The 25,105-nt window shown below is 41.8% G+C and overlaps 1 protein-coding gene across 2 annotated transcripts in view; it reads right to left on the reverse strand.

Annotated features, from left to right (window-relative positions):
• The window catches only part of LOC134530669 (M-phase inducer phosphatase-like), a 157,398-nt gene extending 147,773 nt beyond the window's left edge, over positions 1 to 9,625 (reverse strand). Inside the window, exons 1-2 of one of the 2 annotated variants that reach the window (XM_063365715.1) lie at positions 9,385 to 9,625; positions 5,307 to 5,562 (exon numbers count right to left, since the gene is read on the reverse strand). In XM_063365715.1, the coding sequence (XP_063221785.1) occupies positions 5,307 to 5,499 (193 nt within the window). In that variant the 5' untranslated portion in view covers positions 5,500 to 5,562; positions 9,385 to 9,625. The remainder of the gene's footprint in view (positions 1 to 5,306; positions 5,563 to 9,384) is intronic. The other variant, XM_063365719.1, reaches the window with a different exon arrangement.
• Between the last annotated feature and the right edge of the window lie 15,480 nt (positions 9,626 to 25,105).

Raw genomic sequence — 25,105 nt, forward strand, 5'->3', positions numbered from 1 at the left:
CAAGCTAATACTTAAGAAAAAAAAACAATGGCCGGTCTTGTACTATATCCCAATACCCAGGGTGAGTAGTAAGATACGAAAACCCCCACCCCCACTGTGACAGCCTTCAAGCAAAGTGATATGGTCCATTTTCTCTGGCGTACCACATGCACATTCGGCATGGAAGCCCAAGTTCAGGAAATAATTTTCTCTGAATTAATGGCATTGACCTTACCATTTTACTGATGAAATATAAACCAACCAAGTTTAAGCTACGTTTCTATTAATTATTTCCCCTTCCACAACTAAAGCAATACTACGTATCATATTTGTAACTCTCGTTTCGACGTTTTCGTCAATCACTGACTATATTTTTAAAGTGTATTTTGGGTGATGATTTCAGATTATGGGTCTGGAATAGTGTTCAATGCTATTAATAATATGTTTTTGAGGAGAAACGCAAAAAGGTTCTGAAGGAAAAAGTTATCGACCGAATCCATGTATAGCAATGACCCATAAATTTCTGGGAACAAACCTTTTAGCACCAGACAATGTCAACATCCATTCTCGTTTCGCATTGTTCCGCTACGAATGTTTCCAGACCTAGCAAACAATATAACGTGTTTTTTTTTTTTTAAAGTTTGTTGAAAGTATTCTAAACATTTGTTTTATAATATAATTGCTCTGCCTTAGAATGTTCACGCTTAAGTCATCCGGGAGAAGGGGGGAGGGAGTTCAGCATTATTTTCGAAACAAATTTAATGCTTTTAGCAGTGAATTTTTTATAAAGTGCGTTTAAAACTATCTGGAGTGCGCGTAATTCGTCTCACGTAAGCGAGAGTCGTAACTACCCCCTGGCAATGTCTTCAACGACTACCGAGGGGACAGCTTACCCCCTCGACCCACCAGACTAGCCCGACCTGTTGTGGGACCCGAAACGAAAATGCTCCACCAAACAGGGAAGTGGATCACACGCGAAGAAAATGATATTAGTGGCTTGGAATTCTACTTAGCAGGCGACTTAACTACGACCCATTATTTCTGAACCAATTGAAGCCCCTAGGGTAGATATACTGAAACGTGAACGAATTAAAAACAACACGGACGTTGATAACACACTTAAAAAAAGTTTAGGTTAGAGAAATTCAATGCCAACCAGTGACAACATCCACTTGCACCGTTGAAAAGTGCACTGATTACTACAGTGGCTAAAAATCACTGGTTTCCCACTTTTACCGATATCTTACACTACCAAGCTGCACTGGATCTAATTATTCGCTGTTCGGCACCAGATTACGTGCTAAGTATCAAACACGACGATCCAAAAAATTACATAATTTCTTCGGCCGGATCCCGGCCAATTAAAAGATTAGTGCCTTGCGGTTAACGTGCATGAATTAATAGCCACTTAAAACATGGGTACACTTGTAGAATCTCGTCACCTGGGGTAGAAATCGGTCATTGTATGTGGTGCTCACGTAAGGATGGAACCAATTCAGCATTTTCCTGGAGTGATTTCGGGGAACCGAAATGATGGATGGAGCAGTATTCGAACACAAACCATCCGGACTAGTGTTATAGCGTCTTGCTCGGGCTGGAAACTGCATGTGTTGGAGGCGACATTAAAAAAAAAAGATAAGCGACACGTGCAGCTCTTGGTGAAACCTTGACATGCATCCATATGCCAGAGCGCTAATGAGATAGCGCACCAGAAGTACAGCGAGGCGGCGGGGCAAACACTCCTCAAATGGTAAATATTTGCACCCCACTTCCCCAGCACGCTACAAACACTTGACGTCTGACGCATTGGGCGCGGTGCAAACCGCTACAACACACCGCTGCAGCTGGTTCTCTGTCGGACGAGCTCTCTTTGAATCTACACTTGAGAAATGTCTTACATTTTATTCGATAAATTCTAGGGTCAAAAGCTTTGCAAGTAAAGTACCTACATCGTTTGGAAAGCATCTTCTTTTTTTTGACGTGACGTCTAATAAATCGATGAACGCCGGCTTCACCCACGAAAAAGTGTCCCGTTGCGAACATTGTCCCGTGACGCTGTGTCCCGTTACGCTCATTGTACGCTTGCGCCGCATCTATCTCTCTTCCACTCGATAGGAACAACCATCGATTTGACTTTTTCGAGGCACATTAAACTTGAAACAATCCCATTCGTTTCCTACTTTTCCTATCATCGTCCAATCCTTACCAGAATAACACAGATTGGAAGAAGTTAAATAGCAAACATGTATAAAAGTTATAGTTTAACTAATTTCTTCGTTAAAGTAATAAACATATTTGAATTAACGAGTGCAAATAAAAGTAAATTTATCAATTAATTTGTAGATTTCATTTCACTCCTTTGTATCCATACAAAATAGTGATAATTCAATATAAATGATTCAATTTTAAAAAGTATGCAATCATTTCATCAATTTTTTGTTATGACGTCACGTTAAACTATCGTCCGTAAACCGACTTTACAGACAACCAATTATTTTTTTTTTTAACAATCTTACAAGCGATCGATCGTGGAGTTCTGAGGCATTCCCTGGACTTCCGAAAATTCAGTTTGATAGCGCATATTTTTCAAAAATATTTTTGGGTTTGGAAGGGGGGAGGGTTATCATGGAATTAATATATTGAGATAAACGTCTCGTCGCCGCTACTATCATTAGAGATTATGACATGAGATAAGAGGCTAATGGATTATTGACGTAAATAATGACGGGGGAAGGGGGTATCCCGATAAGCCCACCTGTGCACAGCAACGTCCGCCATGTTTCCCATATCGTCGGTAAACGAACTCGGTTCGCCACGGTGGAAGGCGAGATATCTAACCTCTCAATAACCGTAGCCTCGGTAAGGAAAAACAACTGAAAAATGAGTTAGGAAGGGAGGGGGGAATGAAGAATAATATTTAAAATAAATTTTGAGCGAATCTGCAACACTCACAGACGTCACGGAATAAAATATGGTAGCAGAATCCTCGTATCCTATCTCCTCAACCTGCAGCGGTGCGCTCAGATATACTGAGTTTGTCTGTTGTACACCTTACTAGCCTAATGCGAAAGCGTTCTTTCGTAAAGGAAACAAGTGTTGCGAACGATATTAAGCACTCTGTTATTAAAACCAGTGTTTCCATTGGGGCAAGAGTCGGAGGGCCACTGCACCCCCAGACCTTGGGACCACGAACCCAGACGAGACGACGCACGAAAAACAATGAGTAAACAAGGAACAAAAAGAGACATTTCGAGGATATAGAAGGAAAAAGCGGAGGCAAGGCTTGCAGGGATTGAATTTTATTTGTCGAGATGCCAGACCGATTTCCCGCTCCCCCCTAGCTCCTCCAGGAGCTGAAACGAGCCATTCATGCCTCGCATGCGCTGCGCCGGTGAATGGCGGTGTAACCGACGAGGGAGCTGGCGGGCACGTGTTCGGAGCAACTCGGGCCTTGTCTTGAGTCGCGAGGGCTCGCTCGACGAAGAAGTTGGAGGGGGGGGGGGGGGGATGGGGGACCGTGTGGCAGGGCAAGGTCTCCTCGAGACGGTGGCAAAACCTCCACCTCTCCCCTGGGTAGAGGGGACCCCACCCGACAAGGGGCTCAAGACAGCCCGTTTATGTAAATGCGGACTAGTCCTCTCCCCTTCCCCCACCCCTAGACCGCTCAGTTTCGCTGGAGGAACCGGAGCGACTCGCTGTCAGCCGCCGGAACACAGCAAGAAGTACTCGATTTTCTGTCGAGCCGAGATAGAAACCAATTAAAAATATATAAACCCTTACATTCAAATTATTACCGAATGCCACACAATTTTAACATGGAACAGTTAAAAATTACTAAAAATCAGCTCAATTTAATTGCAAATCAGCAAGACCTGCCCCAGCAGAACCACTTGGATAGTATGGTTGTTTCAGTAATGAAGGGAGAAGAAGGAGATCTTTACCTGAAGTGTGATTCTAGAGTTCCAGTGAAAAAGTCCCGACCTTTGATTCTCATAACTTTTCAATTTAAAGTGTTTCACAGGGTTCAAGGGCAAGGTGGTCTGCGCTTAAAACCTACAAAATAGCGCAATGGTCAGGTGGTCTCTCTCGTGCAGAACTTTACAATAGTTTTCTGTTAACTGAACAAAACCCAATGCTGTGACCATGGCAATTTAGGTAGGTTTCAAAGAAAGTGGTGTGACTTTCAGAAAATGTCACACTTTTTTTACGCCAAATTAATAATTTTATTTACATTTATGTGTACTATTTTTTGTAAGGACACAATATCTGTCATAATCTATCACAAATTACTTGAAAACTGTTACTTATGATAAAGAGTTGGAAAATCTCGGTCTTTTTCCTTAATGTGCATGAGTGAGCTGCAAACTTCTATTGTTCAGGATCGTAGCCTCCCCAGGAAGAAATATAAATAGAAAGAGACTATCTTGGATCCAACTTAGCGACACGATACCCGTGGAAATTCATGAATCATGACTGATGCAGGAAAAGTGAAAAGTGAAACTGCCTAACAGCTCAATCCTGTCTGCTTTGGTGCATGTCAGATTGTGAGAACATGGAGAGATTGATGGAATTACCTCAATTTTTACGTTCTCATAGACATTGAGTCATTAGAGACAGATGCTGAGTGAAATGGTGGGATGGAGAAGTGATGGAATGAATTGATGGGGGAAACCAGAGCACTGAAAAATAAATCAATGGCTCAAGATGTGCTGCGCCACTTCTGCTGTGAGTAAAATTTAAAATGTTAAACATAACACAACTCCTGAAAATGTTTAATTATTTAAGTGAGTTGTGTAGAAACAAAAAAATAAATAATCAAACAACTTATTTTGTGCTTGATTAGTAATGAAACATGTAGTAATATACGTTTGTAATTACAATGACTTCACATAACAAATTAAATGTAACAAGTACATAAGCTATTTACATAAACTTATAGCTCGACATAATGATGGTCTGAAAAGTTTACATGGTCTGTAAGACCCATAAAATGTAAAACAAGAAAGCTAGGAATTGACGAGTTTTCCAACAAATACATTAATACTTGAGGTTACTTCAAGTGATTATAATAGGTCTAGTTGAAATGCACATATCAAGCTTATGTGTGTCACATTACATCTTATTGTTTATTTTTAACTTAAACATAATTGTGAATCCAGCCAAAAGCACAAAAAATTTGCACGAAGAATGATGCTGTAATACAACCAATATTTAAAAAGGCAAGAGCATCCTTAATTAAGTGATTAATACAGGAGCCAAATTGTGAACATTAACCAAATTGTGCCCAGCAGTTCGATATGACTAAACAAGAGAAAGTTGCGACTCACCACGGCATCTCGGAGTGTTCTCCTGGTCACAGAGTGTTTGTCTCTGAGGTGTACCCAGCAAGGAGGTGCCGCTCAAGTTAGCTGCAAGGTCCGTCATAGGAGATGGACACTGTGGGTGCGAAGGGAATGCAGACGAAGTTTCCCCCATGCTTTTGTGGATGCGAGCAAGATCAGGCCTTCTAATGTTAGACATTTTACTGGGTAGCTCTGTTAATTTTGAGTGCAATGGAAGTCACGGAAGATGGAGCCAAAGATTCTGCAACAATAGCAAAATATTGCAATATGTGAAACACAACATCCACTGTTATCAGTAGTGTCAAGTAACACTTAAAAAAACAATGATGACGAATATAAAATAAGGTACATTTCTAAGAAAGACTACCAAATACCAATTGTAGCCTTTACCATGGTGCGACTTCCAAAAATTTTTTACATAATTATTTCATGGCATATAGACCATAAAACCAAATCTCGGTCAAGTTCGTTAATGGGCAATATCCAACCAAAGGGGCAGAAATAGGGAAGGTTTTTTTAGAAACAGAAAAATCACTATAACTCCCTTCAAATGAAAACAATTTCACCCATATGAAGCTATTATATCTCATTAGAGTAATAGCAAAAAACCTTTGTCTCAAAAAAGATGTGTTATTACCAAGGGAAGGAAAAAAACAGGGATTGGAAGATAAAAAATTACATAACTCCCTTGATAGCATAACATTAAATCCATTCAAATTCTTCATAAACCTTATGAATATTATCAAAAACTTTTGTCCAAAACAATTTTTAATAAGATAGTAGATATACAGATGTAGGCCTATAAATAAAAAATACCTAATATTTTTCAAAACATGAACACTATCAAATTTGTTCTTAAGCACTTTAAAACTTCTAAATATTATCTACAACTTTAGTCTGAAATAATTTTTTTTGTACAACCAACCATTACTGCAAGGAGTGGAAAAAACAAGGGTTGAAATAAAAATTACTATAAACATACAATGTACACTTTTTAATCTATTCTCTTTTATTTTAAACATTCTAAATACTAAGAAATCTCTTTTCTTCGAGCATAACTTTTAGCCTAGGGAACAAAAAAAAATTACTTGGGGTCTAGATCTGGTTGAGTAAAGAGGGTGATCAAGCATTTCAAACCACAATTTGTGGATTTTCACCATGGCAACAGTTGAGGTGTGAGTCAGTACATTTTTTTGGTGAAGAAAGCTTTACGTTCTGCGAATGTGACAGTTTTTCTCCAATTTATGCCTTCAGCTTTTCTAGTAATGATGGGTAGTATGGTACTGTCATTTCCATGGTTTTTCCTTTTTCAAGATAATCGATTAAGACAGCTCCATGACTATCCCAGACAAGATACCATCTTTTTCCCAGCCGAAGGAACAGTATCTATTGACTGTTATGACTGTATTTTTTGTTTCCAGGGTGTAATGGTAAATTCAAGTTTCATCACCAGTAATTAATTGGCACCAAAACTCTGATTTATTATGCTTAAACTGCGCCAACAAAACACTGGAAATGTTAATTCAAACACGTTTTTGGTCTGGAGAGCAAACGTGGTACCCAGCACGCACACAGCTTTCTCATGCCTAAATTTTGATTCAATGGGACAAACCAGTTCATAACCTCTGCTATCTCTCTAAACCTTAATTTGACAGTTGTCTAGCTCCATTTGGTGAACTAGAGCAATGTTATCGTCAGTGGTTGCAGTTTTTGGCTGATCCAAATGTTCATCGTGACCCAAGCTGGTACAACCACATTTACATTCAGCTGCCCAAATGTTTATTGTGACCCAAGCTGGTACGGCCAGTTTAAATTCAGCTGCCCAAATGTTCATCGTCACCCAGTTCAGGTAGCAAAAATATCACTGTATTAAATGAAGGGGCAGAGTTCATGTACACAGTGTCCAACTCGTCTATAATTTTAATAACCGTATTTCCTTTCAAAACCTAGTATTTAATGATAACTCGATACTCAATTTTCCATTTTCACAAAAACATGCACATCGACTCACGCAAACGATAGTTCCAAAACAACTGCACGTCTAAAATGGCTGAAAGACAAATAGATTCCCCAATTTTTGTTCAGGAGTACTGCCATCATCATGCTGAGGTCGGAAACTTTTCAGACAACTCTTGTCTACTATCAAATACATTATAATTTATTGTAAAAATCCTAAACATATCTAAAACTCTATGCATTAAATTTTTTTGATGAGACCAACTATTACTGTAAGGGATTAAAAAATTAGAGGTGTAATAAAAACATTCAAAACTTCCTTCCTTCATAACTATTCATTCAACTTATTGTAAATCTTCTAAACACATCTTAAATCTTGAATAAAACTAATTTTTATATGACCACATATTGGTGCAATGGATGAAATATACTGTTTGAAGATCAAAAATAAATTCTTAACTAACTTTCTCCTAAGTTATTCGATGCTGAATGTATTGATATAAAAACATTTTAACCATTTTCGCTTTGTTGTGGTTCTCCACAGATCCTTAGGAATAGAGCGTGGCTGTGTGTGTTTATCAAAAGACAGATGTCAGGGGCAAGACTAGCTTCCACCCTAATTTGTTTTCCATTCCAAGACTTCAAGATTAAGGTGGAAAACAGATTAGGAAGGAAAACGGTCTACGACACAGCCATAACCTACAAAATTAAAATCCCTGTTTTGTTAACAGCCTCGGCTATGCTATATTCCTAAGGATCCTCTGAAGATTCTGACGATATGGAGTCAGTTGAGCCAGTGGTTGTGAACAATTAGCCAAGTATGTCATGGTTTGGTGTCACAATTTTTCTGGTGTAGCTGCCTGAATGTCAAGCAAGACATTCATCACATTCAGTTAACAAAAAGCAAAATTTATTTTATATTAAATTTATTTTATTTATTTCATACATAATATTCCCGTTCAGCAAGATGGATGTTCATGAAACAAATCCCTGGTGTCCGTAGTCCAAAATACAGCCTACCCAAAAATTCCCCATTCCCAAGGGATGTGGCAAATAAAAGTCAATGGCACAAAATAATTATGGAAATGTTTACTCCCACGTTGTGCTTAAATAGAGTAGCTGAGACTGTTTCTGCATCCGGCATGAATCATGGATTTCCACAGGTGTCATGTAATCAAAATGGTTCCAAGATAATAATATTTATACTTCTTCCTGGGGAGGCTACTATCCTAAACATATCAGAAAGGCAGTGACAAGTGTCGGGGGATATCTCTCATTGCAAACTGTTTCTTGATACTAGCTGCAACTACCAAAAAAGTTATATTTTGCACCTGTTATGAAACACACATTGTGATTGAGACAACCATAGGATCAAAATGCAGTTAAAATCAAGACATTAGTAGGGCAGCGACAACAGGAAGAGGGATCTCTCCCTTACAAACAGTCTCGGTTAGATATTAAAGCACAACATGGCAAGCAACTGCATGGTTGTACAAACTACCTAATTTTAACTGTGACTGTATTTTCTCAGAAACCAGACGGGATACTCAAAAGCTGTAATTAAGTTAAAAAAAGTAAAGTCTTCAGCAATAAAAACAAAACATTTCAAAATTCTATTTTTTTCCTATAAGCAGCTAAAATATAAATATATTGTAGCAGTTACACATACATATCTGCAGCAGCAATATCACTACAATTAGTACGTCATAATATACAATTATTTTATATTCTTAGGTTATATCTATGTGCGAAGTGTTTTCATCGTAGCAACCTTAAATTTTTTCAATCTAAATTTTCTATTTGTTAATTACTACTTGCCTACTACCGAGTTTCTTAGAATCAAGAGACGAGATAGGAGATTCCTTCTGCTAGATATTCAGGCAATATATATGTAATTATATATATATATATATATATATATATATATATATATATATATATATATATATATATATATATGTTCGTCAATTAAACAATTAACTCTAGTCAACGAAAAAACCATATACAACTAAACGAACTTGAAACAAAATAAACAGGGCATGAGTAACACGTTTTGTCAGCTGTTCTAGTTATTTACAAATAACTGTACTCTCGAATTTGAACTTACCACGTAATTACAAAGGGCATTAACAAATAATAAATTTTCAAGAAAGGCCCATGTTTGTTTCAATATGTAAGGCAACAAATGCCCGAGATTCAAATTTGAAGTTTATTAATTCATTCCTTAAAGTCCTCCGCTGGAAATTCCATCACTACGTTTGAATTCATCGTCATTATAACCCCAAAAACGAAACAGTCACCGAAAAATCAAATATAACCACGTTTGCCAACACGTAAAAATCAATAAACAGTAACACCAACCTAAAAGAAATCGTACAAGAAAAAAATATATAATAAAATAAACAATTTAAAAAAATACTCTAAATGTATGATTTATCGAAGAAATATACATTTAAAGTATTTAAAAAATTATGTTAAACGACTTGCACACGTACATTATATTGCGAAAAATCTTAACCGGAATGTGTACCTAGGTAGGCATGACGCCAGCCCCCGGTGCTCCCTCAGGATTGCACAGGCTGTTATGTCCCAACAACACTTACTCGAATTGTGTGTGCAACGAACACACCCGTGCGTGATGTGCGCCGCGACGAACGGCAAGCCGACCGAAGCACTCGGCCAGGTGTGGCAATGCGCTAGTGTGTGATAAATTTGTAATTTTCAATTATTTCCATAAACCAAATAAATAACAATTTTAGAGATAGTAAAGCAATATAAGAATTGTATACCATTGTAGAATAATTATTGTATATCTCAAATTAATAACTAAGTCCATAACTGGTCGTGGCTGATTTACTGCGCTCCACGCGTTTTGGCGGAGGTTCGCGCCACGCTTTTGAGCAGTTGCCTTCCGGCACTCACCAGGGAGGGTCGTTCCGCGCCCGTCACGCAGACATCATCGCGCCAAAACCAGCATTTAACTAACGCCGCCTGTCAGTGCTCCCTCTGGTGCCCTCAACACCTTGTCGTGTCCTGCATTTGGCCTCGGCCCCCTTGTGCGAGTGCTACATACTCATCCCTGAAACAAACATGGCTGCCCCGACACCGCAGGGTATTTTTTACCTAATCTCTATGCCTAAGCTAGTTATCCTGGAAGATGGTGATGCCCCAGGCGCCAACAGATGGCGCCTGCTGCAGAATGTAAATAAGTGGGATTCATTGTGTCATTACTCAGGGAAGGAGCAGGCTTCTACTCATGTTGGGAGCATCCCGAGAGTCAGAAATTATGATCAGGACAGTCAGTGACATATTATAGAACATGCTGCAGAGGCTAAATCTGTAAATATTGACTGTAATGATAATGTAACCGACTTGTATATAAGCTTGGCCCGTACTGTACCAGTCTGATGTCCTTACCCCAGAAAAATCTGGGGAAATACAGCAGGAATCTAGAATTGGTGCATTACTTTCTGCTCTCCTCTTTTCTCCTCGATCACACACACACACACACACACACCTTCCTCCGGAGTGGCCTTCGGGATTACGCTCTGAAATCCTTCGCTGGAGCGGCCCTTGGGATTACGTTCTAGCATCCCTCTTCCCCTGGAGCGGCCTCTTGAGGATTACGCTCTAGGATCCTCCCCCTGGAGTGGCCCTTCGAGGATTATGCTCTAGGACTTCCCTCCTGGAGCGGCCTTTCGAGGATTACGCTCTAGAGTTCCTCCTCTTCATTGATCCCTGCCCAGCAAGAGGACCAGCTGCAGCCCCTCTCTGCCCGGCGGACTGCTGACTACGGGAGCTGTTCAACAGTGGCGACTGAGGAAGTCACACCCCACCTCAAGCCACTCCAGCACTGGATGCTGTTGCCGGGACACGTCAACCTGACTAGGACGTGTGCAACAAACACCCCCGCGCGTGCCATGAAGGGTGATTAGGGCAGTGTGCCAAACAAAGTGACACTAGTCACGGCCGGCTGTGTTGTGTGACACACCCGGCCAGGTGTGGCACTGCGCCATCAAAACATAGTGCACATGTAATTGTATTTCAGAGAAAAACTAAAACTTTCTATTTCTTTAAAAACTCTAACTAATTAATTCATGTTGATCCAGGTGATTTTGTGTTACAACGCTGGCCGTCGCCATCTTTCCGCGCTCCGTTACTTTCCGCGGGAAGTCGAGCCCTCCCTGGCCAGGTTGCCAGGTAGCAGCGTCAGTCGCAGTCAAGCACTCATCAGGGCCGGCAGCCCTGCACACGTGGAGCCTTCACCTTCGCGCCAAAACCAACATGTAGTGTTCAATAGGTAAATTTTCTTAATCCATTATCATCCATTCCACGGCCGGCCCTAACCGACCATGCGAGATTTCGTGTGTTCCTTAACTAGTTGATTATGGCTCAGTCATGAGCATTTTTCGCATTTTACATAATTTCTCTTTGTAAGGGTACCACGCCGATGGACCCGCGCTTCACGCCTTAGTAAATCCGCTAGGAGTATGGACTTTGCCCACACAGGGCTGCTCTGTAGCTAAACGCATTCACCAACATTTAATAACGACTGAGTTTCTGGGATGTGTAGCGGCCGCGTGTGAGTTTTCTGTGACATCGATACCGCCGCGACCGCGCCCAGCACTCGTGCCCGCTACACCACAGCGAGGACGGAACTCTGGTAACTATTTCAATCCAACCTGAACTCTACATATTAAAGGATTCATTACGTTCCTCAAAGCGTTTCGCTGTCGGGATTAGTCATACGGTGGTAATCCTAGGGTTAGTTTTGGCCATCAGCCGTATGTGGTGTCCGCCTGTGTCAAGGGCGTGCTAATGCGGAAACGTTCCCCACATGTACTTGTAGATTCATAATTCTTTAGGGTAAATGGTAGGCATTTTAATTATTTAGTCTTGTACTCACCTGCTCCGCCGTCCTGGAGATGGTGCTGGTATCCTCCATATGTTGTGTATAAAGCAAATCATGTGTATTCAATGTGGATTGAGAATGGACCAAAAGGATGCAGATATAATCGTATCTCATTTGGATGGTTTGACAATGTATGTTTTGATGACTGGCTCATTAAAATTGAAGTTCCTTATTTCAAAAAGCTAGAGGGGACGAAAATATTGCTTGGGGATAACGTATCTTCAAATCTGGCGGCGTATTCAGTTCAAATCTGTGAGGAAAATGCGATTCAGTTGGTCTTTATGCCACCAAACTCATCACATTTGACACAGCCACTAGATGTGGTGTTCTTTAGGTCTTTGAAGCATTCGTGGAGGCAGATTCTTCAAACATGGAAAGCTGGGCCTGGAAAGTATGAATGTGCTGTCCCAAAATATGTTTTTCCATGCCTTCTAATCAAACTGATAAAATCTATTTCTGAACGCTCAGCTTCAAACATCAAAAGTGGATTTGTGAAATGTGGATTGATTCCTCTGAATGCAGACAAATTGTTTAATCATTTACCAAATGAGAACCCTCACAATATGGATGAGGTAAGAACTGCTATGGATGACTCCCTGAAAGCGCTGCTCCAAGAAATGAGACATAGTGACTCTTCCACACCACACCAAAGGAAGAAGAAGCTTGATATTCCGGCTGGGAAAAGTGTGTCAATGGATGACTTTAATCTTGAAGCTGATGAAGAACGAAATTATCCTAGCTAGCACTCCAAATACCAGTGAGCCTGATGACCCCTCATCTAGTGATGAAAATGAAATAACTTCAAGATCGCCTAAAGAAGCAACTTCAAACACTGTGAGAGTTGCAGTTGTTAGTGAATCATTTTTTGATTTTAATGGTAGGAGATACAGACATGTTGGCCATGTGAAAGACACTGATATCAGAGAACAGGACTGGTTACTGGTTGCTTTCAACTCGAATGATACTGTGTCTGGTTGTAGCAAAAAAACATTGAATTTTATTCGTGTTGTTATGAATGTTGTACATGTGAAAGGTGTTAAGGAATTCTATGGCTCTTTCCTAAGGCCCAAATGTACAAGAGACAGTTCTGGTTTCATTTTTGGCTTCCCTGACATCAAAGACAAATGTCATTTTGGCATTGAAAATGTAATTGGTAAGCTAGAGGAACCTGGAAATATGGCAGGGGTTTGCTCAAATTTTCTGTGTGCCTTTAAGATATTTGTTAAAATACCTGTAAGATTACAGCAAACAAGGTGACGACAGCTGTCGTGTCTATCCTGGTCCCTAGGCCCGCTGTTGCCCATATCTGTCTGGTCCCGGCATGAGTGTAAAAATGTGTTTGAGTGGTGCTTCGAGTGGTGAGTGCACCCGAGTGCGGCGGCTGGTGTAACGAATGACAGTGCAATCTGACCCGGACCGCATACTGTCTCTCACACATCTCGTTCATCCCCCTCCCCTGCTTCCCGCTCGCCGTGCGCCAGTGCATGAGAGTCAGTCGTAGCTCACCTCTCATCCGCGACGGACGCGTCTGAGCGCTGCTCCATGCTTCAACGCTAGCGACTCGTGAGTGGTTCGCCGTTTAGCAGCCAGTGCCTTAACGACCTAGACCAAACTAAATGGTGTCTCGAGCGGCCGACAGATCGAGGGGTTGCTGTTGCCCTGGCCCCCTGTTGTAAGCCACAAGGTGAGAACTCGTTCACTCCCTGAATTTTAGGCTGGTGGCAAACTCGTCACGACAGGGAATCACTCGCAACAGGGGTCAGAGAGCCAGGTGTCGTCAATGGTGTATGTTTAATTGATAATGGTACTGGTATGACTTACTCCGTTGTGTGTGATTGTTGTGGGTTTCATAGAACTCATACAGCAACACTTAATTTAGCAGTGAATTGTCTAAAACTGCTAACCTGTATTTTATTTTTTTTGCAAATAAGTTTTATAATTTTGTATTGTGTCTTTTTTGTCATTTTTCATTAGAAAATGTTTTTAAGGTGTCGTGAAAGATGGTATATGGTTTTTCCGTCACCCGACCTCTGTGAAAGGCCCGGGGGGTACCTGACGGGCGCTACAGGCGTCGCGATGCTCTTGTTGTCCGGAGGGGCGCCAGGCTAGCGGGCTGCTAGGCCGTTGGTGTGGGGTCGTGGGTACTCCGCCCCCGCGTGCCCCGCCAGGTACACGGCTTGAATGTAACCTGAATGGTTCTACGCTTGACTGTGAAGGCCGCTCGGCCGTGTGGAGGACGGGGAATTACGGAAAATGATATACGAGTTGGCGAGAATACATTTAATTTGCGAGTTTCACCGGGGGTCCATGTGGGTACACGGTACACTCTACAAGTCCGCTCCGCGGTTCAGTCCCGCTACAAAAATTCTCACCAACACTAAACACAACACTACGTGACAATGGTTACCGCGGCAGTCTCGCGGGACGTGGGTCGATGCTCGCTGGAGACGGCCAGCGCCGAAAGTTAACAGGTGCAGGGGGGGCTCTATGAGCGGGCTCCTAATTTCGGCGAAACACTTACGTGTGTGCAGCCGGCAGGCATATGCACGGCGTCCTTAAGTATAAACACTTTCGCTGGAGTCGGCCAGTACCGTACGTTCTGTGATACGATACGTCGCGGTATCACGATGAAGACGGTCGGGATAGGCCCGGTTCCGTAAAATACGCGCCGAGTCGACGTGGGCAGCGATGAATTAATAAGAGGTTTTAAATTTAAAGATTTAGTATAGAATAAAATAATCAAAGAAAGAAAACTTGGATGCTGCCCACGGACACACGTCTGTTCCCGGCGCGGAGTGGTTGGAGACTGCCGGACATGGCCGCCTCGCAAGGAAGAGAAACTTTCTCTTCTTTGTGAGTGGGCGTCAAAAAACTTATATTAATTGAATTTACTCTATGACCAGTTAAAACATGTTCCAGGTGCTCAATTAAAATGTAGCACCTGGTAATTGGGTGCTTAAGGCTTAACAATGGTTTTAATGTATTTAATTATTTAAATTGTGACATCAAGTTGGCGACTGTAAATTTACTAACATATTGTCCCACTGTGAATTGTTTTAGAGGGATTTCTCCTATTCTGACTTGATCATAGTCACGGGCATTTTAATTAAGGCCAGTGGCCGCGGTGACTGTCTCATTTCATTTTTCATTTCATTTATTAGCGTCCTATATTTGACAGTACATATGTCCAGGTTTTGTCAGCAACATTATAAATAAAATACAACATCATAATACACTAACAAAACAAGTCGGTTAGTTAATGAGGTTTGTTGTCTATTGGGGTCACGCCCGAGGCGCTCGCCTGACTCAATCCGGCTGGGCAAGGGGCGCGCTCCGAAAACGGGATACGGTACTGGCGGTGCGGAGCACGGGCTTAAAGGCCATGGTCGGTACGACGTCAGTTTATAATGATTTAAAATAACTTTAAGTTATTCTATTCACCCCGATAAGAGGTTGAATGGAAGAATATGTTAAAAATAGTAGACTGATTCTATTCACCCGACTAATGGGGTGAATAGAATCAGACACAATATTCTTTTTTCATGATGAAAGTGAAATAATACCAAATATAATTACAGAATCTTAAAGTAGGGGTTATAACTCATATATTAGACCAGTGTAGATTGTTTTATAACATTTATATACTTTGAGGGGTAGCCACAAAAGTTAAAAAGTGATCCTATTCACCCCATTTTACGGTACTGACATTGTTTGATTGGTGTTCGAGGATTTAAGGGCCTGCCTTCCTGGACACACATATGATAGGCAGAGTTTATGAGGAACAAAACCACGTGGTTTGATAACTGCTCAAGAAATCATATGTGTGTGTGTTTACGAAGAGCATTTAGGAATATGCTAAAGGCGGAGGAGTAGTTCTGTTTCCGCAATTGCTTTTAAAATTGTATTTGTAAAATAATGAAAATGGCTAAAGCATGCGTTTAAAGAATACTTTTTTAGGCATGAAACTTCTTGCACAGATTCTTGAAATCATTCAAGGGACTCGCATTACACCTTTAACTTAATTTCTCAAATGTATGTTATAGTTACAGCTCAATTATTAATGTCTTATGCAAACAAAACAAAAGTTATATATAATACACTAAATTAATTTGGCAAGGCACATAAAATAATACTCCATAGTGCATAAGCTGTGAGAGAAGTATTGTGTGATAGGTTATTGCACAGTAACATCCGTGGCTGCTTGTGTACAGGCTAGAGTAGAAGTCTTGTTGGAAGTCTTTATCGGAGCCAGCACGAAACATTCCATCGTAGTTTAGGTGCTTAAGATGTTTCCCGAGCATCTTCATGTGGCCCCACTGAACATAGGTACTTAATCCTCGTTTCAATCGATGAGCCCCAAAAACCCCAGCTCAGGCAGTCTAATCGTTGTGGACCCATAGACTGTTCGCACAGATTGCGAAAGTTACCCTGTACACAACTAGAAGTCTGTGTGCCTCTCCACAGCATTAGGCTAAGATGTGATAGGTACCACGCTAGAAGCACCAGCGAGCATCACACGTATCATTCCTCTTTACTAACACAAATATGTCCCTGATTAGGAGAACCCCTTAAAGATGCATTACAATTGCGGTCATTCTGCAATAGGAATACCACTTTTCTGTATAATTATAAGACTAAATATAAGCCTTAGAAATAAAAAATAGTTAAAATTGTATTGACGTCGACCCAAGTGTCGCCCTAATTTCCGCAGTCCGTTATGTTGTGCCAACGCCTTCTCCTGCCCGTGGCATGAGGCGTGTAGTGTAGTGCGAACAAAGTGCAGTTTCAGTGCAAGGTGCAACGCGACGATCGGCCGCGAGCCGGAAGTGCAATAGCCGCCCGCGCGGCTATTCTGTGAGAGTTATGGAATCAGTGTATTTTCCCCTCGTGGGACCAATTAGTTACGTGAAACTATTAATTATATTATATTTAAAATACATTTTATAAACCATCCTTCCTGTAATGTTTGATAAGTCATTTTGTTTAATTCTTGTTCACCGCGCGACAAGGCCGCAGTTCGAGCCCAGACCGTCTGCCGCGCTCCGCACGGTTTTCGCGCGCGAAGTTCCGGCGGGGAGAAAGCAGTTCTCGCGACGAGGCTCTCGGGGTTGGACGCGCCGCGCAACACGAGACCATCATCCCTCAAGAATTGAGGATCTGTCATTAACTTTCGGTCCATTCGAACTCGTTCGCATTGTCGTTGAAGTCCGCCCCGAATTTCGGTGATATCAAGTCTGCCGTGTAACAGAGTAGTGAAAGAGTTCACCGCGTCCGCGTGATCGGTGCGAGGGAGCGAAACTGTAAATATTCAGTGCCTTAGTGTATCTCTATGCGTAATCTGTGTCGACCACTGATTGGTCAGTAATTGTACTGTGTGATACGTGTTGTGTAGGCTAGTCTGGAAACACCTTTTAGTTCGTGCTCATTGTAACCGGGCGTCCCGCACCAGGAATACTATCGTCGTGTACCGGATCACCGATTGGTCAGGAAATGTACAGTGTGACTCGTGTTGTGTAGGCCGGATTGCATACATCTGTGCATTCGGAATCAACCAGAAAACGACCACTATTGTGTTAGAGCCGTGCCCATGCACTCGCAGACGGAAAGGGCTAGGATTGTGACAGCGCCATGTACTTAGGGGAAGGTGTAATTAAATCACAACAAAACTAACTCATAAACTCTTCATTTCGTCGCCACTGTCACCCGCCACATGGCCAGGAACCCGTTCAGAGCTAGTCGGACCTAACAAACCATGCAGGAGATAGTTCAGGTGACAACAGTATCTTAAACATAAAAAAAATGGATTTTCCTGAATTTAAACACCATATTTGTGTAGATTATCTCGGCTGTGAGAGGAAGTTAAACGGAATAAAATAGCAACAGCTATGGAATTAGGAAGTGAAACCATTTTAGAAAAGGAAGCATTTTGTGGGTTGTCAGTTTATAACTAAGCCTTCACCTTGGGGCACTGTTGGCAGGATTACAGGGCTTATAGTCTTAGTGTGATAGGCATAGAGTAAATAAGGTTATGGTGGTAGGCATGTTGAGGACTGTGTAAGTAGATACCGCCCTGAACGTAAATTATTCAGATAAGCTGAATTTTACCTCCACTTTTTCGAGGTAGTACGACAAACTTGTTGTCGTGGTAGTCGGACATAATTAAATTTTGTAGGTAGCCTACACATTTAGTAGCAGGGAAGCCATTTTATTAGTCAAATCTGTATTTGTCCCAACGGTCAAGGAAACTCTTTTGAATGTTAAAGCTATAACTATGTCTGAATGTCATTTGGCTGTGCACAGATGCTTAAGGTGATAGAACGTCTAATTTAGGTCAGAATTAGCTCGAAATTGACAGATTCAGCTTGTTTGTCCTTGAAGAAGCAAAATCTATAAGAAATTTTTAAAGATTGACGCCGTCCCCGCTGCCTGTCCTGAAATTATTAAAATTAAATTGCGTTAGCTAGAATTTGGTCTCGAGGGCGGGGTTCTTTGCCTCGTGGCTGCAGGCAGGGACGCTGTTATGGCCACCCAGGACGCCGTAACTATTAAAAAACACACGTGAACGTAACTGATTTTATTGCTGTGTCACACGTTACAATACTTCACTTCGCACAATACACTTTCACGTGACCCACATCGAGGGGCGCAGGCTATCCTGAGAGCTACGGCGGCGACGATTAAGACACGCGGTGAAGTTAGTGACTAGGACGTGGTAGTCCGGACGGTGCGTTTTACAGAGAGTTCACTAATTACTCATGAAGAAATTACACAAAACACTAAAACGAACACTTACGCATGGTTTATGGCGAACACTAACACTAACACAGAAACCTTGCGATAAAGTTACTACAAGAAAGTCCCGGAGCTCGGGATGATACTAGTTAGGGCCGACCGTGGAGCTGATGAGAGTGGATTTGGAAATATTACCTATGGACGTTACATGCTGGTTCAAGCGCGAAAAGTTGGAGGCTCCACGTGCACGGGGCTGCCGGCTGGAAGGCTACTGACGATTCTCCCTGGCTACCCGGCCAGGGAGGGGAGGAAAATCCGCGGGAAACCATGGAGCGCGGGAAGATGATGCCGGCCAGTTTTGTGAACGAAAAGAGTTTACAATATCATTAATTAATTAATAAGAAATATTTGACACATTAAAAGTTTTAGTTCGTGTTTGTTATTTAAATTGCATATGCACTGAATTCCCTTTTGCGCATTGCCACACCCGGCCTGGCGCTTCGTGTATACAGTCAGCCGAGACTTATGTCACGCCGTTCAAGTCACTGCTCCCCCCTGCACTATGCTACACGCGCGTGCGTGTTCGTGGCACTGGCACTGATTCAGGTGCTGAGGACACATAACGGCCTGTGCTCTCAGAGGGAGCACCGATGACGGCGTCAAGATTAAAATAAATTATTTATAATTGTAAATACTTATGTATCTTTTTATTCTCCGTATGTCTTGTTCCATGACGCTCTGTAATGTTCTCATAAATGGACGGAGTTATGCAACAAGAGACCAACCAACAATTTGGTTGAAAATCCGATTTTGGCCCCATCTGTTGTTCACTCGCGTAATTAACTGAGAAAAAAATCAAGATAGATATACACGTACTCTGCTGACATCTATGAGCAGATTTTGTTGTTGCAAATTCAAAATATCTGTATTTTATTTTGCAACAATCGACTAAGTAATGATCTAGTGTTGATTTAACTGTATAGTTGGTGATTGTTTTGCAACAATAGACCAACTGGCATATTTGAATTTGTTTTTGTTAATATTCATTTATAGTTTATCTTTGCACAGTTGGCATTATCGTTGTTGCTGTCTGATCTTTTCTGAGGAAGTTATTTTAAGATAACAAATTCTTAGTAGATTTTATATAGTCAGTATTTTAAGTAAATATGGATAACATCTCAGATTCTGGACTCTACAAATGCTTATGATGTATATTATAATCAATAGTGTAATGTAGTCCATAGAAAAAATAACATATTTATTACAAGGAGGTTAAGGTTGATGCAGTGCCAGTCCTGGGGTACCTGTATTCTATAATGAAATAATGTAGTTTTTAGCATTTTGTCGTAAATTAAATGGCATAGTTATCAATTATATATATTTTATTTGTGTTCCTCCGTCACTATTTTGTGCTTTAAATGATCTTAATAATGTTTATAGGTTAAGGGGCGTTCCCCGCAGTACATAAAACTGACATCACATTACTGTCTATTTGTGTATGTTATGAATAATTGCAAATTAATACATTTGTTTTCCAGGTCTGCCCAATAAATTCTGCAGAAAAATTTAAACACCGAGAAACTGGAGAAGGTGAAGAGGAGACTGTAATTTTTGATGGATTTGTGGATGTTATTGATATCACCGAAAATGAGCTGTTCAGTCGTGATAGAGTAGATCTGGCAACATTGCCAGTTATAACAAATAATGAGTATGCAGATGCCATTGAAGTAGAAGAAGAAGGCCAAGTCTTACAAGCAGATGAAGATGGCTTAGAACTACTGCTTTCCGATTGTGTTGTGTCTATACCAGAAGAGGCTGAAGAAACAGTAGAACTACATTCTTCTGATTGTGTTGTACCTGTACCAGAAGAAGCTGAAGAAACAATAGAAATACTACCTTCTGATTGTGTCGTACTTGTACAAGAAAATGCTGAAGAAGAGACTGGAAAATGTGCGAGTTTTAAAGGACGACCCAGTAGAGGACGGAAGAGAAAGTATGCTGATCAAACAAGGCAGTCAAGGAAGAAATATTCGAAAACAAGCAAACCTTATATCAGTTCAAGAGGGGTTCCTGTTGAGCCTAAAGAATTCAGGGATTTTGTAAACTGCAGATGTCGTTGCAGTCATAAAGTTTCGTTAGATAAAAGGAAGATTATTTTCAATAAATTTTGGGAAGCTGGCTCATATGAAGCTAGATGTTTACTGATTGGAACAATGGTTTCTCAAGGAATTACGAAGAGATCAGGCAAAGCAACACATGATAAGAAGAGACATTTCTCAAGAGTTTACACCTTGGGTAGTATAAAGACACTAGTTTGCAAACCATTCTTTCTGCAAACCCTCCGTATTTCCAGCTGCATGGTACACAGAGCTATGTCAAAGGTTATTGCAGAAAGCCCTGTCAAGGACAAGCGTGGCTCCATGGGTGGCCACAACGCAATTAAAAAAGAACGAGAGGAAGAAGTTGTGAACCATATCAGCAAGTACCCACGGTATATCTCACATTATTCAAGATCAACCAATAATGACCAGTTCCTACCAGCCGAAACCACCCTCCCTATCATGTACAACATGTATAAAGAAGAGATTGATGAACCTGTTTCATTTGCCACCTATAAGAAAATGTTTTATACCAAATTTAACTTGAAACGAAAACCTTTTAAAAAAGATACCTGTTGTGCCAAATCAGTGCTACTTTAGCACGATTTTTTTTTATTTTCTTGGTTTTACAAAAAAATTTTTTTTTTTATAACTTTAATTTTCCTCTTTCGCCGCTGCTTTCGCCCCATCCAAACTTGTTCGGTCGAGTGTACCGGCAGGTTAGCTTGTTGAGCAGTATAGTGCTCTCACCGCCGTTTCCCACCAAATTTGCTGGGTCTAGCCGACTACAGGGCTATCATCAGCAACGGTATCCACTGGCCGTCGCGTTTCGTACGAGTTTAGCGCTATGCGTGACGAAAGTAGCCGCCCTAAGCTTCCCATGGTCGCCTCCACCCCTTCTCGGAGGTGTGCTGAAGTTTGCGGTCTCTAACACGTTTTGGTGTCCTTTTTTCAAGCTCCGCCGCACATCCCAACGTCTGGCCGGCGAACTCTCCCAGGGCAGGTCATTCACCGAACATACCCCCCACCCCATCCTGGTCCACAGCGGTCATCGGCCAGCCGCGGCAATGACCAACTTCCAGGCCAGAAATCCCCCCCCTTGCAAAATGGCGGCCACCAAGTACCGCGATGGTCTCTGCGAGACTCCGATCCGCATGCCCACACCATCTATCGGCGAAAGGACGAACCAGCTGAGAGCGAGAGCGCACTACTGACCATCCTATCCCCACCAGGAGAAACAGTCGACCTCACACTCAGTCGATAGGACGCCGGAGCCCTTTGTTTTTTATTTCGGAGCCCTTCGGAGCACTTCGGGTTTCCCGATCCCCTCCTCCAGAGGAACAGACGACCGGGCTTAATTTTAAGTTAGCTTCCCGGCGCCTTTTCAGGGATTTTTAGGGCAGCTCTCGTCCAGCGCGCATCTTCGCAACAGGTCGCAGTAACGACCAGCAGCTATCGTGATCCACTTTCGGCAATAATGTAGTTGCTTTCTGAGCCAGGCCATGTCGCCTAGATTTTTTTTTAGGTTTTCTTCGAAGCTGCCCAAATAGTTAAATTTAACTTTAGTTTTTTTTTTTTGTTTTAGTCATAATTATTTCTTCTATGGCTACCGCGAGCTCCCGCGCCGCGCGTCCCCGGATCACCCCCAGGGACAGCCACTATCTACTTCACCCTGCCAGCAAAGGTAAGCTGCACTTCGTCCAACACAAACCTGTTAGGTTGCCTTTTTTTGGGCTTAACTTCGCCCGGCATAAACTGCCTGCTAACCAAGCTAATCCAGGTGGATTATTGGTTATAGGCAGGGTTCCAGAATCCCAGAGGGTTCCAGAATCCCAGAGTACTTAAGAATTCCAGAGTCCTTCAAGGACCCCAGACCAGTTCAAGATGGCGGCCCAGTTCCGGCGCCACATTTTGCACCTCAAAATGTAACTCGTGAGCCTCTATAACAGAGTCTCCCTCCATCTTTCGGCACCCCTCAAAAAGAAGTGAAGAACAGCTTGATAACTCCGCCAGTTTTAGGACGTTTTTCTTATTATTATAAAATATTGTATTTTAAACACATATATTTGTTTTATGAGCCTGCGAGCTCAATGTTCCTAAACAGTTGAACTTAGTTAGCATGAAATGGTGTTCCTCCGCCCCCCCCCCCGGACTACCCTTTTTTTTCTATTTTATTCGTTAGTGTACTCAATGTAATGTATCAAAAATAAGAATCTAACATTGTTACCTGTTTTGTTTGTAATGGCTGTAATGCCGTAAGATATTTTCAAATGTAAGAAACCGGCAATGAAAAAGATACTAAACTACTAATCAACAGTAAAAGCCTCTAATGAAACCAAACCATACAATTGTTTTCATTTGCTGCTACTTGAAACCACAATCCACGTAACCTTTCCTACTGTCAGGGAAGTTAATTTTAAATTGTGTTTTGTAAGTGGGCTGTGCCCCTCTGGCAAGTCCTTTTAGATAATTAGCCTGATGCTTCAACCGGACATTTATTATTAATAATTATGGTTTTATCCTGAGCACAGCACCACGATTACACTGTAGTATTTGCGACTCTTTTAGTGCACAACTCAAAAATGCTTCTACTGAGAATCAGAAGGCAGATTTGAAGGGAAGACATTCTAAACATCTTTTTGCAGCAACTACAGCACGTGACTTAATGAAAAAAAAACATGCTTGAAGCTAACAAGACAGTAGAGTGTCTCACATTCGATTTGGAAAAAACACTTCCTCTCCCTCGAACCCCAACAAATGTAGTGTACTACAAACGGCAGCTGATGCTCTACAACTGTGGAATACATTCAGGATCCGCTAATAAGGGCTTTTGCTATTGTTGGCTTGAAGGAGAGGCTGGACGAGGTGCTCAGGAGGTCGGATCATGTCTCAGACAGCACCTCATGGAAGAATGCCCTGAAATACGAGAACTTACATTATGGTCCGACTCTTGTGGAGGCCAGAACCGCAACATTAAGATCGTACTGCTTTTAAAAGCTGTCATTGAAGAGCATCCAACACTTCAGTGTATCACTCAACGGTTTTTGGTGTCTGGTCATTCCTTCTTGCAGAATGACTCAGATTTCGGTGATATAGAGTCTGCTCTCAAGTACCAGCAACGAATTTATACAGCAGTTGACTACATGAACATCATGAAGTCTTGTAGGAAGAAGAACCCTTTGACTGTAAAGGAAATGAAGAAGCAGCATTTTGTTGGAACTGAAAAGTTGGAAACTATGATAGTCAACAGAAAACACGACACTGACAGAATTAAAATTAACTGATTGCAAATCAGGGAAATGAAAATCACAAGAGTACAACCATACTCCATATTCATAAAAACAGATTTCACACAAATTGACTACGTAGAGATCAATTTGCAAAAAAAGAATAAGCCTGCTCAACCATATTTTGCCGTCACCCGCGGTCTTGGCTTCGAGACCTGGGCGGGGCCTAGTGGGAAGTGGTGGTGTGTGGGTATGTTCCGGTGGGCGCCAGGCTAGCACAGTCGCTAACCAATGGTTTTGGGCGTGGATACTTTCTGCCCCGGCGTAGCCCACTAGGCCTTCGGCTGTAATTGAATTTAAGAGGGGGGTTTTCGTAGAGCTAGTTATCCAGTACTAACGTGTCCCAGGGTTGAAAACCCCCGAGGTGTAGAGGGTTCAGGCGCTACCGAAGAGTTCCTTCTTGTCCAGCTGGTGATTGCCCTGCCTGGAATGTCGTCTGCCTGCCCTCTTGCTGGGCATGAGCGAAGATAGGGGAGAGGGGGGGGGGGAGAACAGACTTGTGTCTAGCCGCTGACAACTGTGCCGCATCTTCGGCTAGCCTCGGGTATGCTCGACACACCCGACACTCCTGACGAAAAAAGACGGCGCGGAAGGATTTACAACTAACTCATGATAACCAATGGGCAATGGTCAATTAGGTTAGGTTAGCTACATTTTAAATACTTTAAAACATTGTGGACGGTTGATTTGGTTAGGATAGCTACATTAAAGATACTGTGGAATCATGTAAACTGTTTCCTAGCGCTAGATAGCTACATATTAAAAAGTTATTTGCTAAGCAACCAAAAAATGATTATA

The sequence above is a fragment of the Bacillus rossius genome, chromosome 3 (assembly GCF_032445375.1).
Source record: "Bacillus rossius redtenbacheri isolate Brsri chromosome 3, Brsri_v3, whole genome shotgun sequence".
NCBI lineage: Eukaryota > Metazoa > Arthropoda > Insecta > Phasmatodea > Bacillidae > Bacillus > Bacillus rossius.